Source organism: Lipotes vexillifer, unplaced genomic scaffold (assembly GCF_000442215.2).
Source record: "Lipotes vexillifer unplaced genomic scaffold, Lipotes_vexillifer_v1.1 scaffold911, whole genome shotgun sequence".
NCBI lineage: Eukaryota > Metazoa > Chordata > Mammalia > Artiodactyla > Lipotidae > Lipotes > Lipotes vexillifer.
Genome location: NW_006781377.1, coordinates 2,824,319 through 2,840,578, shown reverse-complemented (window position 1 = coordinate 2,840,578; position 16,260 = coordinate 2,824,319). Strand labels below are relative to the sequence as shown.

General features: G+C 44.2%; 1 protein-coding gene across 1 annotated transcript in view; it reads right to left on the bottom strand.

Moving 5' to 3' along the window:
• GRIN2B (glutamate ionotropic receptor NMDA type subunit 2B) overlaps positions 1 to 16,260 on the bottom strand; it is a 296,216-nt gene that overhangs the window by 103,681 nt on the left and 176,275 nt on the right. The window contains exon 3 of the mRNA XM_007454634.1: positions 2,154 to 2,268. Within this exon, the coding sequence (XP_007454696.1) occupies positions 2,154 to 2,268 (115 nt within the window). The remainder of the gene's footprint in view (positions 1 to 2,153; positions 2,269 to 16,260) is intronic.

Sequence of the window (16,260 nt, the reverse complement as noted above, 5' to 3'; positions counted from 1 at the left end):
CAGCACAAATGATGGGAAGTGGTGTCTCTTTAAGACGGGACGGTCGTGAGAGGGCCCCTTACTTGAGACAGTGATCATGAGTCTACTGAATAAAAGCCACGCTAGCTGGATGTCCTCTGATCCACGTATGAAGCCTCCGTTTTTTAGTAACTCCTCTTCTGGAGAAATACAGAAGCGCCTGTTGTACATGCTGGCCCAGACACTCCTTGAATGATTATGTCTCCACAGCAGCAGTGAAAAGCAGCTTGACTGGGGTAAGGAGTGGAAGCCCAGGGAATAGCCATTTTGGGACAAATGACAACTCAGGGGAGGGGCGGCAGCTTCAATCACGAACCCCGGGCATAATGGCAGCCTTACAGCCAAGCCCTGATATGAGGAACACATGACAGATCGAGGTCTTTGGTTTGAAAGATAAGGCCCACACATGCCTGGTTTCACAGGTGAGCATTCTCATAACCACCTGTCCACGGCTCTCTGTGACAAGGTGGTGAATTTCACGAAGTTTATCTCTGGCTTCTTTTCCTGGCTACTCTCTTTGGAACTACACCATCCGGTTTCCATCCTAGTCAGAGCCATGCTGACATCCTGAAGTCTGTTCTCAGCCAACTGGCCCACAGCGTCTGCAGAGTCTGTAAATCAATGTTTCCCAACGTGATTCACAGAATATGATTTCATGGGTAAAGGGATCTCATGATAAATCATTTGGGGAAATGCCAGATTAAATAAAATTAAAGGTGTTTCTTTGCTGTAAGACACCTCTATTGGCAACAACATGGATGGACCTTGAGGGTGTTATTCTAAGTGAAGTAAGTCAGACAGAGAAAGACAAACACTGCATGATCTCACTTATAAGTGGACTCTAAAACAAAAGGAAAAGAAAAAAACCTAGTTCACAGATTCAGAGAACAGACTGGTGGTTCGTCAAAGGGTACAAAGTTCCAGGTGCAAAATAAATAAGTCATGGGAGTGTAATGTACAGCATGCTGACTGTGGTTAATAATACTGTGTTGCACATTGAAAGCTGCTAAGAGAGTAGATTTTAAAAGTTCTCATCACAACAACAAAAAAATTTTGGAACTATGTATGGTGACGGATGTTAACTAGACTCTCTGTGGTGATCATTTCACAGTATATACAAATATTGAACCATTATACTGTATACTTAAAACTAGTATAACGATGTATGTCAACTATCCCTCACAGTAAAAGACACCTCTGAACATTCAAATGCTAATACGTTCTGAGAATCTCCCAGAGTGAGACAGAGTAGACGGCAATCTCTCGGTCTTATTTATCTGGAAACCATTTCTCAGCAAAGCGTCTAAAGGCACAAGTGCCCTGTCGAGCATTCTCGGGAACACCAGTGATGAAATTACTCTCAGGAACATTCGCACTTAACTAGGAATCAGGTATAATAATAAAAGCCAATACCTAGTAAGTGCTTACTATGTGCCAGGCACCCTTCTAAGTCCTTTACATATATTAACATATTTAATTCTTATAACAACCCTGTGTTATTGGTACTATTATTATTATCCCCATTTTTCAGACGAGGAAGTGGTGGCACAGAGAAGTTAAGAGATTTGCCCAAGGTCCTAAACAGACAATTTAGTGAGTAGAGGAGCTGGGGATTGAACCTAGGCAGTCTGGCGCCCACGTAAATTAACGCCTAATGGTAGAATTTCAGACACTGTGATCAGCTGGCAGTGGGAGAGATCCTGAGAAGAGCCTTGCATGGCAAACCTCCAGTCACAGGAAATCCAGACTTGCGTGCTCATAAATTAGGCTTCACAGGGCTCCCCACTATACCGTGTAGGACACGACTTTTGAATTACACCGTGATTTGGTTTCTCCACCTAATTGCGTTATATTGTGCATGCACACTCTTCCATTAAAACAAAGTCATGCTGCAGACAGCACCACTACCAATAAAACAGAAGTACATAGGGACAATCATCTCTTGATTGACCAAAGTAGCAAGAAAATGAAGATGCAAGTTTGAGAAATGGCCTCCCCTGTGTTCTTAAAGTATTGATCTCTTGCTCTCCAGCTCAGAGAGCAAAACCAAGGCGCCATTTTCCTCCAATGTGTTGCAGACTTTCCGATCCCCACCCCCTCTACTTAGTATGAGAATTGCCAAAGACATGTCCTACCCTCTCCCACTTCCTCTCCTTGTTCAGAAGTATGATCACCAGTTTCGGGTGCATCTGGTAGCCGTCTTCACTGAAGGACAGATTTCTCCCTTCAAAAGTCACATTGATCAGATACCTGGAAAGATAAAATACAGAGAAGGTTGAAAGTACGAAGAAGGTACGCTAGAACAAGATGGTTAGGAAGACGGAGAGAATGGGCTGGAGGCAGACACATAGATAGCGGTACAAATACCACGTAAAGCTTGTACCCCTCGGGCTCCCATCTGATGATCCAGTACCGTCATCCAAGTTTTCACATAATAGGAATAATAAGAAAAGACAGAAAATTAAAACAAGGGCAGTGGGTTTGACTTTAGTCTGCAGCTATGACTGAGCGACTTATTTAGCCTTTTGAACATCAGTTTTTTCACGATCTGCCAAAAATGGGGTAATAAAGAACCTACTCTATTAGGTTTGTAAGGCTTAAATTAGATAGCTCACCACGGGGCCTGGTGCAGAGTAAACTCTCATTAAGTGTTAGCGATTAGTATTCAAAAAAGGAGCTGGATTAAAGGGCAGAGGTGGTAGAGACGAGACACAGTGAGCGTGGGCCAACACAACTTCCTGCTCAGAGAGGCGGGAGTTTAGGGTCTTTCCGCCTCCTAGAGATATGCCTACACTTTTGAACTCTTTCGATGTGCCTGCCCAGCCCATACTTCTAAGGGTTGCAAGATAAGTCCAGCAGTCAGGGATCTGGTTCCATGAGATGCATCTGGAAACCAGGGCTATTGCACTTTGTAGAGTGAACAGAAAATAGCAGGGGCGGGAGGTGGTGATGGGGGAGGAGGGAGAGACATTTCACAGAGTGTTCTAGGTTCAGGCACTTAAACTAGCAGAAACTCTAAAAATTGGAGTCAGACCAATGGAGTTGTCTCCCGTCTCCAACACCTGTACCCGCCGCTCAGCCCATCCCCCTGCTGGCTGCTCTGACCTGATGAAGCTCCCTCACCGGGAATTCCCACAGGCGTGCTCCTTCCAACGGCATAGTGCAACTGTGCTGATGGTAATTTAGGTCCCTCTACCATCATGGCTCAAGGAATCAATAACGATTCGCTCCGTGTTCACATGACATGCTACTCTGGAGCCTCGCACCTGTTGCTGCTGTGAGATGTGTCTCTGCTAAGAGGCAAAATGGGAATCTTGCGATTGTCCTGAGCATTCTAAAGGGCTTCAAACCTTTGACCAACAACGGTGTCCTACTACATCTGAAGGGCAGAAGAACGTGCAGGAGGTAGCTTAAAGGCTCCTCTTTTAAGTCTTTTCATTCAACGGAACTGTGAGCCTCTTCTTTGATTCTTCCAGACAACATTAGGTTAAGCAACAAGGTTGCTAGGATGCCATGTCCTTCAGGCACTTCTAGAGATGACTAGGCATTGTGAACCAAATCCTCATGGACCACTTCTCACTTCTAGAGACGCCTGGGATTTTTCAACCGGTCACTCCGGGGCAAATGCAATCAAGAATACGGACCTCAAAAGAGTAGAGATTCCTAGAATCTCAAAATCGGAAGAGACCTTCACAATCGATTAGCCACTTACTTCTTGTAGTTTATGCTTCCCTTCTACATCATAAAACCAGCCCTCTCAGCTCTTCTTGAATACTTCCACTGATGGGGAGCTTATCACTGTACAGCCTACCGTCAAGGCAGCCATCTCACTGCTGGGCAGTTCTTTTTTACGTAAAGCTGAAATCTGCTCCCCTACCACCCCTAGATCCCGGTCTCCACCTCAGATATTATACAGTCTTAGTCTAATGTTTCTTCCACATGGGAGCCCTTCAAGTATTTGAAGATATTTATCGTGTATCCCTTACAAAATAAATTTTAGTCTTTGAAGAAACCATAAGCTCAATTACTTCTATAATTTTAACTTGATAGATCAGGGAACTGAAGCACAGAGAGGTCAAATTATGTGTCCAATGTTCTCCAGCTAACTGGGAGCAGAAATAACATTTTAAGTGCCATTCTCGATCCCATGTCCTCTCTAGCACCCCACCCTGATTCTCGTATGCCACAGCAGCTTTAATATCCCTGGTTCCTTCATGCGGTCCTGCTATGCTACGGCTTCAGCTCCCACCCTCTCTCCCCTTGGCCACACTCTCTGGACACTTGCAGTCGGTAAAAGTGTAGCATCCCTGATTTCGCTCAAGGCTCCCCCTGGCGTCTTCGCCATCGCCTGTGCTGTTCCTCCTCTCAGCTCGGTGCTGCCTGCTCCAGCCCGGCACTGCTGAGAGGGTGATACTTGGGTCTCCTGCAGTTGACAGCAACGTCAACGCTCCAACCGAAGTCCCATATGATTCACTTCAGGGAGTGTAATTACAAAAGCACAAGACACAATATTTTAAACGAACAGACCAGAATTTAAGCACCCAACATAACCAACTTGAAAAATATGTTCTTACGACAACAATATGGTGCGGCTTAGAGTAATTTCTGGAAGTCTGCAGAGAAGGTGTACAAAACATGTAAAAAAACTTAGTCCTGCCTCTTTTTTGGAAGAATGCAAGAGAGGAGGGGGAGATGGAGAAGGAAGGAAGGAAGGGAGGCAGGGAGGAATTATGTTATTAAAACTAATTTCACCTGTTTCATTTTACTTTTTTTTAAATGCAGCTACTAGAAAATTTTAAATTATACATGTGCCTCACATTATATTTCTATTCCATAGTGCGGCTCTAGAAAATCAGGTAAGGGTCTTCTGACAGGCTCCAGGCTTGGGAAGTGAGGTGTGAAGTTTAGCCAGGGCAGAAGGAGAGAAAGAGAAACAAAAAGTTCAGAAGGGAAAGCAGGGGAGGAAAGAGGGAGAGAAGGAGGGAGGGAAATAAATTATCTGGTTTAAGCACCCTCCTTTTCACCAGACAAGGCTCTGAATAATTCTGACTTTATCTAAAATGCCATTAAGAATATTTCAAAGAAAGTGTCCATTTCAGAAGGCAATTATAAAAGAGAAGTTCCAAAAATCATGTAATAAGCAGCACGAATGGAATAAGTATATAGCCTCTCAAGATGACTTCTTTGAAAGGGGACAGCACTGAATTGAGTGGGTAAGTTGAGAAATTCAAACTCGGAGAAAATAAACCACGTTCACGGGTAACTGCTCTGTAGTTAATTTCTCTAATTGTCCCTGCTCCCCGAGCCTTTTGATTTTCCTTACATATTTCTCTCTCTCTCTGGGATGTTCACCCTCTTCCAGTTGGACATGTTCATTTTATTCTATGTTGGCATTTCTCATATATTGTACTTATCAAAATAGTACTAAAATGTTATGATGATGCACAAAATACTCTTCTCCAAAGTATCCTTTAATCATTCACATCCTTCAGCAGTGCATAGATTAATCATTCACATTGTGCTTTTCTGAGTAATTCCCTGGGACGCGCCAACATTTAGCTATTAGTGAGGAGCTTGCAAATAATATACTCGCCTTGAGCAAGGATGCCCTTTGAATAGCAGAAAAGACCAATCCATTCACTGGGACTGAAAAGTGTGAAAAAATAATCGGGGGTGTGGTCACTTTTAGACATGTGACCTTGGCCCCGAACCTCACTTTTTCCTCTTTAAAATGGAAACACCATTTTTTATCTCCAGCTTATCAGGTTGTGATGATCACATGAAATAGGGGGTAGAAAAATGATATAAAATATGACACAAATATAAGGTTATATAGAATAAAAAATAGATATTAGCCTGATCTGAGTATCTAAAGGGGAGGACCTTGCCTCATTTTGGACCTCAGTGAGTAAAAGTGTGATGATTACATTTAATAAGACCAAATTGTCCATGGAACACATGGGAGGAATGGAAATTGTATCTCACGTATGGAGGATAAACTAGGTCAAATGGTCATATTAATTTAATTTCCATAAGACCTGAAAATATCCAACTACCTTTGGATCTGGCTGTACTTTGTCAATTTTGAATATTAATTAAATTAAAACCTCAAGACGTCCATGTATGAATTCTCAGTAAAGGATTAAACTACAAGATTAAGAGATGCCACAGCAATTCTGTTTTTCTCTAAAAATGTCATCCTCAAGTATGTAATCAGAAAACCTAGCTTCAAGTGGCAGACATATTCAGAAGCTCTGTCCATAAAACTTTAATCCGCTGGAAGGCCCATCAACGTTTGGTACATAAAAATATTGCTTGATTTGTCCCTGGGATGCAGCAACCTGATGGCTTGTCTCATAAAGTTCTAACATTACACAGATCTCAGATTGCCGGAACTAGAAGAAAACTTAGGAACTATCCACTGAGAACTCTCATTTTAGAAAGGAGGGAACGGGTCCCAAGACGCTACCTGACTTTCGCAGGTGACTTGCCTGTTCAGGACTGCAGTTCAAGTCTTCCAATTTCAAGTTCAGTGTTCTTTTCCTTACGGCACCAAGTAAAGTGAAATCAGCGTCGCTGAGCCCCAGATGTGCCCCTCAGCATTCTCACATCACGTGCCACATGCCCTGGTCTATGCAGACCCCTCATACAGACTGCAGAAAATAAAACCCATCTCATTTCCTGCCTGACCCTGGCTTGTGGAGAGTCTCAGAAAAGAACCCTCATGGGCTCAGAGCCAATACATTTGCTGCGTGTGGCCAGAGTCATCCTCCACTGGGTTTAATGGGGTCAAGTTGAGGTAAAAAGCCCTTGTGCCTCTTTGACTTTGACCATGCCACTCAGAGCTCATTTGCTGCAATGATTTAGCAGTATGTCCAGTGTGGGAGGTGCCGGAAGAGCTCTGCCAGAATTTTCCCAGCAAACCAAGAGCCCTGGCACCACAGTACTAATTGTGCCCTCCATATTTTCACAAGGCACTAGATTCTTTTTATGAATGTCTTTTAATGTGGTAATAAGAGAGACAAGTCTCTCCTCTCAGGCGATCCTTTCAATTTTCAGATAAGCAGATGAAGTCCAGAGGGTTCTGTGGCTTTACCAAGATCAGATGACAGGGCTGGAAAGAGGATCCAGGTGTCCTCACCCCCAGACCAGTGATCTTTTCACTCAACACCATGCCTCAAAAATGGTAGGGCTTCCCTGGTGGCGCAGTGGTTGAGGGTCCGCCTGCCGATGCAGGGGACACGGGTTCGTGCCCCGGTCCGGGACGATCCCACATGCCGCGGTAGCGGCTGGGCCCGTGAGCCATGGCCGCTGAGCCTGCGCGTCCGGAGCCTGTGCTCCGCAACGGGAGAGGCCACAGCAGTGAGAGGCCCGCGTACCGCAAAAAAAAAAAAATGGTGGAGTTTTTCATAGCTCTCAATTTCCATTCTCCATTCTCAATTTCCATTTTCCAATTTCCATTCCACTGGAGAACTGGAAATTCTCCAATTTCCATTTGTTATTCAGAGCAAAATAATAAAGGAGGAAACACAGCTCCAGGGAGGAGGGTTGAATTCTTGCCCCCTTTGTGTACAATTTCCTAGCTCTGAAAATCTGTAACTCTGTCACTGTGTCTTTGGTGTGTCACTTACCATTTAAAGCCTGCAGCTCCCTCATCTATAAAATAGACTCGTTCAGACCATCTCACTTGCCAGATGCAGGAAGCACAGGGCTCCTTCGAGATGCTCTCTATCTCTACGTTTCATCTGATTAATACTGTGGCTATTATATTGCTAAACTCTATCATCTAAATGACAAAACCACAGATCTTTCAAAAAGCTTTTCTCTGGTCTCTTTTTAACAATTACTATTTCATATGCATGTTTTCTCTTGAAATAGTAGGAGCAATTTCCCATGGGATTAGAAATAGTGGACTTAAAAACGTTTAAAAGCTACTTAGTTAGAGACCAGTATCGGGGGAAGAAAGCAAAATATTTAAAAATTAGATGTTCCTTGTGATGGCTTGGTAGACTAAATAGAAATTCATAATAAATAAAATGAATCCAAAATGACCAACCCCGTACAATGTGGTCAACATGGCAGGCCATGCATGGCCTGGGAACAATTCTCTCCTGTACTTACCGATAGTTTCTTCTGGGATCAAACCCAGAAGAAAGATCTCATTAGTGAGATATCCTGCACTCAAATGAATGACTTAGACAATGCCCCTAAATGCTGGTAGAAAGAAAATAAGGAGAAACAGGAAAAACTAAGTTAATTGAAGAGAGGAATGCAGAAGGACTGCGCACACTCTCCATCACCAGCACCCGCAGGAACAGCAGCAGGCAGTGTGCGTGGCATTTAAGAGTAAGGACCTGGGCTTCCCTGGTGGCGCAGTGGTTGCGAGTCCGCCTGCCGATGCAGGGGACACGGGTTCGTGCCCCGGTCCGGGAAGATTCCACGTGCCGCGGAGCGGATGGGCCCGTGAGCCATGGCCGCTGAGGCTGCGTGTCCGGAACCTGTGCTCCGCAACGGGAGAGGCCGCAGCAGTGAGAGGCCCGCGTACCAGAAAAAAAAAAAAAAAAAAAAAAAAAGAGTAAGGACCCCGCAGTCGGACCACTTCTGTTCAGATCCTAGATCCACCAGTTCCTAGGTTACGTGACAATGTTTTCAAGGCACACGCATTATTTTATTCCGGCCAACAATGGTTTTCTTTTTGAGGAAAAGGGATTTGAAGAAGCTTTAAAGGTCTCCTTTGGCACATACAGGCATATATTTTCATATATAAAAATACTAAAACATGTTGTTGAACAAAATTAGAAATACCAGTTTCCTAAGCTGTCAAGTGTAGGCCTTTTCTCTTATTTTGCAAAATGAAACTTAGTAGAGAACGTCAGGAAAAACTAATTTGAAAAGTAGATTGTAACATTAATTTATAATTACTTGAGGCAAATTAAAAATAGCTTGTCTTCCAGTGGATTAAACATTTTCTCTGAAGTGGTGTTTCTGCCCTTCATTTATTTTACAAACCATTCCTTACAAATCACATGAGCTTCCAGTTTGGGCCAGCCCACATCTCAGTTGTTTAAATTCTAAGTTCATAGTGTTAAATTAATGAGATATTAAAGTATCTTGAAGGCTGTCTGATATAAATTTTTTTTTTACATCTTTATTGGAGTATAATTGCTTTACAATGGTGTGCTAGTTTCTGCTTTATAACAAAGTGAGTCAGTTATACATATACATATGTCCCCGTATCTCTTCCCTCCTGCATCTCCCTCCCTCCCACCCTCCCTATCCCACCCCTCTAGGCGGTCACAAAGCACCTGATATAAATTTAATATACTTCCTCTCTCCTACTGGTGGTGAGGATCGGCCCCTTAGCAATCTGGCTGAGGGGTAAATGGTGATGTGTCAACTCACCAACTATTACAGTGAGAGAGTCTTCTCTGGCCCCTAGGCCTGACAATGAAATATTTCTGAGAACTATTACCCGAATTCTGTTTCATGACTGAATGCCACGAATTAGATTTATCTGACATGAAAGAAAACAGAGGGGCATTGTTGAGAGTCACCCGACAATCTCTGCTCAGATATAAGAAGGTAGAGAATATTTCATCTTCCTCCAGAAAGATGTGAAGTCAGTGAGCTCCGAGGGGCTCTGCCACCAGCTGCAATGGCCTCCTGTCTGCTCTTTCATCCTCGTTTCTGTACCCTTTCACCAAGCGGGGTCAATGTGGCAGGCCATGGCCAGGTGACAATTCTCCTCTGGATCATTCCATCTGGGATCAAACCCAGGAGCTTGTCCTCATTAGTAAGATACCCTACACGCGAATGAGTGAAAAGGCCTGGACAATGCCTCAAAATGCTTAATGAGGAGTTAGTAGAAAGAAAATAAAAGGGAGAAACAGTACACCTGAAACGAACACAACGCTGTAAATCAACTATACTTCTATAAAAAGAAAAATAGTGAAGATGGAAAAAAAAGGGAGAAACAGAATATGTTAAGTGAAGATTAAGGGAATGTAGTATGTATTAAACACACACACACACACACACACACACACACACACACACACACACACACACACACACACACAACGGTACCACCAATATGCAGTGCAGCGTGGTATGGAAAAGCAAGAACACTGCGGTCAGATGAGTTCTGCTCAAGTCCTTGCTCAGCCAGTTCTGAAGTTGTGTGACCTCGTGAGTTATTTAACCTTTCTTTGCCTCGGTTTCTTCACTATCAAAATATGAATAATAATAGCACTTATAGGACTGCTGTGAGGATACATAAAGGACTTAGAACTATACCACTGCATCTATACATAATGAGCCTTAGGTTTTAGCTGCTGTTGTTGTTATTATGATGGTTCCCTTTTTAAAAAATACTGCCCGGGTATCAGAGAATGTTAGAGTTAGTGGGGACTCCTGGATCACAGTCTGAGCTTCCATATTTAAAGGAAGGCCTGGGAAGATGCCGCTCTTCGGCAGGGTAAGTTCGGAGTCCGGGTCTCCCAATTTCTGGATCTCTTCTTTTCCATAAAAGCACATCACCTCCCATTCCCACAGTATCCGGACTGCTAAGGCTTCGGGCCATTTGTTTTGTCTCCTATGGTTGGCTCCCCCTGTGAGGTACTTTGCAGCAGGGAATCACTCAACCTTTCTACTTCCATGTATAGTTCACTTCCTGAGGAAGGCAAAAGGTGAGCTCACAGTTCCATAACTTTAGTCTAGAATAAATGACTCCTCAAAATGACCTCCATTCTGACCTCCTGGAACCCTGACTGGAACACTGTGCAATTCTCTTTAAAATTCCTTTGGAGGGGGCACGCTCCTTCTTGTGGGTTCCTTAGGGAACTGGCGATGCCGATACATCAAGAGTGCTGGACACCGGAGCTGTTTCTCCCTTAGGGAACTGTGCACAGGACTCAAGACGGGGAAGGAATTCCTCCTGGTGCCGTGCCCACAGCCCTGCGCCACCTCTGCTACGGGCGACACAGGCGAGGGTGCGACGGGAAACCCAGGGTTATCAGAGGCAGTTCGCAAGATGACACTCCCAGTGGGAGGGAATCAAGTAACTCTTCTGGATAATGTTATCATCACTGGATTTTTTTTTTTTTTCATTTTAAGTTCATGTTAGTTAAAATCACTTCCTTTTTCAAAAGCACGGAATAAAACCCCTCTTCTCTTCCCCAGATTATGTGCTCAGTATCCTGGAATAGAGCCCAGTGTGGGCTCTGCCAAAACTAAGCAGTTGGGACCTTCTCACAGAAGATGCCAAGACAGGTCAAAGGCTAGCTGATCGCTGAGTACACTGCTATTTCTTCTTTACGCCTACTAATAATTGGCAGGTGAAGACTTGCCTTTCTTATATCCATTTTAGCTCAAGAGCTGGCAGGGGCTATATAGCCCCTGCTCAGGGGCTATATGCCAAAAGCAGCCAAACAGTGACTGGCAGACTTCTCTAGGACATTCAACCCTGACGACCAGAAGCCTTTTCCTTCTTGTGAATGTTCAGACTTTATTGAAAGAAACCCTGGTCATATACGCCCTTGGTCAAGAATCCAAAGTGACCTGGGCATGACATCAAGGGAAAAGAATAAGGAGGCTTTTCTCTTCCTTTTGGCCTTTCTCCAGTTCCTCAATTTGCTCTTCCATAGGAGCCCATCTCTACCCTCTCCTCTACCTGAGGTGGCCAACAAAATGAACACGCTGGCAATATCTCCATGCACATAGCACCTACCCACTCTGTAGCTATGAAATGCTTAATTTCACAACTGCCCCCAACAGCTCTACTGAAGGGTGGCAGAAGAGCTAAACAAAGGAATTAGTGAGATGGCTTCAGTTACAGGGGCTGGGAGTGAAGGTTATGAGGAACTGTCGTCCATGAAAAAAGGGGGTTATGATTCAGTCTTCCAGTCTAACGGAAAGACCTTCGGTGGAAATTTCTAGAAGCAATTACATTGAACGGGAGGAAAAGAGGATCAAAAGAAGGAAGATATTCCAGGGGCAGGGGATGGTTTCCAACAGACAGAGGACTCAGGATGCCTGGGTGTAGACGATGTCGTTCGGGGAGATGGGCGCCTCATAATGACCTCATGCTATGGATGCGAGACAGAGGGTGATGGGGGCTGCTGACTCATTCCAGCACACATCTCCGTCTTCAGAAGATGCAGTCATGAACCACCTGCCACAAGGACAATGCCCTTTCACATAGCAAGGAGAATGATTTATTGAGTCTAGGGTCCAAGGGAAGACCAGGGGAGTGAAACATACATGTGGCCCAGATGCACTGTGGAACATAATATGGGCGTGAAGGAAGTGAACTGTCGGGAAAGTTAGTTAGCGACAAGGGGTTTGTTGATGTGGTTTCCAAAGCACAGTCTGCAGAAGAGCTTTCTGGGGCTTCGGTTCAGTGAGAGGACCCACTCCTTAAAGTCTGGTTGGGTTTGAAGGTGCAGGAAATGTAAATATATCCGGCAATAGTAAAAGGGATATCAGGGACCTGAAAACAGTGAGATGAAATGTATAAAATAGCTTATGACCAAGAAGAAGACGCCAAGATGGAAACTACAATGCGAAAGTGCTGATCAAAGGTTATCAACCAAACACAGCCTATGTGTTTCTGGAGTTTCTGTAAGTGCTGCTCTAAATCACAGTACTTTATAGCACGGTTTCTAGACCAGGTTAGAGTAGAGGGTCCAGGGGAAGATCAAACTTGTTTATTTCTTTAACTAATTTTAGTTAGTTACTTGGTTAAAGACACCCATCGATCTGTTCCAATGTTCTAACATGGCTTGACCCTTAAGTCAGAATTTGAAGCAAGGTGAGGGCAAGAGTTTATTCAAACCTAACTCCCTTTCCCTCTTTCCTGGTCCTCAAGAGGACAGCACCATGGACCCCCAACTGCATCTTCACAGGGAAGCTGAAAGAAACATGTAATCATCTCTCCCTGCTGTACTGTGCGGGGGCTAGAACTCTGCTGTTCCTTCTTTTCAGGGGATCCTAGCTCTTTCTCTCCCTCTGTAGGTTGATGTTTCCATGGAAACATGCTCTTTAATGCTTCTGAAATTACTGTGCATTTATGCCATTAACTCTTTGTTGGCCAGGGGAGGTCACAGAGATTTATTTTCCAACTTCTGCAAAGTAATTCCATTTTCTACCTCTTTTACTGCAAACTTAAAAAAAAAAAAAAAAAAAAAGGAATTCACAGTTGATGCCCCGATGTCCTCACCAGCCCTCACTCCTTAACTCTTGCAGTCTTGGCTGTTGCCTCTATCATTCTATGGAAACTGTCCTTAGGAGGTCATCAGTAATCAAAGCAAAGTCAACAAAACCAAATCAGTAGCTTTGTTTCATCATCATTCTCCGTGACATTATACAGCTTCTAACAGCTGATACGCCCACATTTTCAGTAACTCTCCTTTCCTTTGTTTATTTTTTGATTAAAGTAGGATAATTTCTTGGTTCTCCCTATATCTTCCAGACCAGTTCTCTCTTCTTTTCTGTCCATTTTTGCTTGGAAATCCCTAATTTGGGGGCACCCCAAGACTTACGCTTTCACCCCTGCTCTCTCCCTCTGAGACTCATTTGTAGCCAAGTATCAACCATCACCTCCGTACCAAGGCCTCCGAAATCCCCATCGGAGGTCCCATCTCTTTCTTGACCTTCAGTGTGATATTTCTGAGGGGACCGTTCTACCTGAATGTTCTGACATCAGTTCAAACATAACATGGCCAAGGCCAGGCCAGGCTCCCCTGTCTTCTGGCAGTGAGACCACCACTCTCAGGGTTTAACATTCTGCCACACCTCTGGCTTCTCCCTCTCTGTTATGCTTTCATCTTTACAACATGAATGTAAAGGAGAAAAGGCTGGCTGCTCTTACGAGCTGCTTTCTCAGAACCAGGCAAATCAGTTAAATCGTCAGCCGTAGTTCAGCATTATGTACAAAATAAGCTGAGGGATATATTTTTTTCCCTCTTTTCAGAATTTTGTCTCCCCGAGCTAAATGAATCTCATGGCTTTCTAGCTTATAAGTAAAATTGCTTAGAAGCCATAGTTCTGCTCTGGTCACTCAATTAAAAAAACAAACAAAACAAAACCCTCTAGCAAATGCTACCATTTTTTGAGCACATACTAAGCTCTGTTCTGGGTGTTTTGCATTATTTGATATTGTCACAGCAGTGCTATAAAATGATAGATCACGTTATAATGAAAGCCCAAGGTTGGTGACACTGGGAGTTGATCCCATTCGATTCTGAGTGGCTCTAAAACCCATGTTCCTCCCACTAAGGATAATGTTGTCAAGAGAAGCAATGGTCAGGAGAGAGGAAAACAAAAGAGTCCCAAACTTCTAACATGGTAGAACCAAAATCTAAACCCAGTTCTGAATGGCTCCAAAGCCTGGGCTCTTAATCACTATTTATACCACCAAGCACCAGTCCATCAGCTGCTTTTAATTGTCCCTCATGCCAGCATCGTAGGGAAGCAATCTTTAGGGAAGGGGGCGACAGACATGCAAAGACTGGAGGCGCGTTGCTGGTCAGGCGATACGTTCATAGAATAACAAGAGAACTCCAGGTCTCTAGGGGCTGTCAATCTGTCATATTTCATAAGCACTAATCCAAAAAAAAAAAAAAAGTGCAGAAATGGAATTAATTCACCTACCTTATAAGAAAACAGGAGACAAACCACAAAGCAGTAGCTTGACTGAACTTATAGAGGAATTAATTCTCAGATCACACTCTGGGAGGAAGTCAGTTATGAAAGCCTAGGACTGCATTCTTGGAGCTCTTGTTAGGGGCAGACAACAAGAGCTAGAATATTTATTTGGCTCGGATAAGATGGGGAAAAATTTTATCCTGCTTTGGCACAGGATATCTAAGTTCTCTCTGGACTTAAAAAATACGATATTAAAGTATTGCTTTGGAGCTACAATCAACTCTCAGTGATCCTCCATGAGGGAGGCAGAACCATACTTAGGATCTGGACAATCAAATACAACGATTACTCTTGGTACTAATTCCGTTCCATCTCGTCATGGGTTTAAGCTGCAGGACACGCCCCTCCTTTGGACATGCTTCTAGTCTAGGTCTCATCACGCTGCACTGTCTTGGTTCTTCACCTGTGGCTGTTCCTTCTTTCCCTTCTTTGCTGGCTGCTTTTATTTCTCTTTTTCCTTATTTGAGGTTTTGTAGGAAATTCACTACAGGGTCTCTGTTCACTTCAGCCATTCTCAGGGCACCAACCCTTCCTCTGAGTCCCAATTCTATGCCTGCATCCTAACATATTTTTCATGCCCCACTTTCACCCCTCGATGGCCATGCCTGCTCGCATTTCCCCCTGTTACAGACTCCTAGTGTTGGCAATGGATTTGTTTTATCTTTCTCCTCAAACGAGCTGATTTTCTAATTCCCCTCTCTGACTGAGTTGATATTCACCGAGCATTTGAGATGGTGCCTGGCACACAACAGGCACTCAGTGAACATTAACTGGCCTCATTCCTTTGGTCTTGAAACCTCCCAGGAGTCTCTGCCATCTTCCTTTTCCTCGTTTCCCACGACCAACGAGCCCCCCAAACAGTCCTGTTTTTACAAAATACTTCTTGCGTCTGTCCCTTCCCTTCGAGTCCCATGACTTCCATCCTAGACGAGACCTTTATTACTTGATACCCGGACACCTACAGCAGCCCTCTCCTGGGTCATCTCCTGCCCAACATCGATCACCCCCACCTTCCAAATACCACCTGCACTTCATCTTACAACAAGACTTCTTAAGGTTATGTCACTGCTAACTCAGAAAGCTCCAATGGCTCCCCACTACCTAGAGGAAAATTCTGCCCATGGTCAAGGTACTCTCCATCCTGGCCCCATCTATCTGTTCTCCATATGAACTCTTGCTAAAGCCAAGTGGCTTCCTTACTGTCCCCTGAGCATTACCTGCATTTTCCTGCCCCCCTTCTGTTTTCTCTCAATTGAGTACAACACAAATCTCACTCGTGCTTGTGGTCTCAGATCCAATTTTACCCTCTTCCTATACTTTCCTGACCATGCCAGGCCCCTCTCTCCTCCTGCCCTTTCTAGCCTCCAGTCCACATTTTCAGCATTTGATTTATTCTTTTTTTTTTTTTTTCTTGCGTTATGCGGGCCTCTCACTGTTGTGGCCTCTCCCACTGCGGAGCACAGGCTCCGGACGCGCAGGCTCAGTGGCCATGGCTCACGGGCCCAGCCGCTCCGCGGCATGTGGGATCTTCCCGGA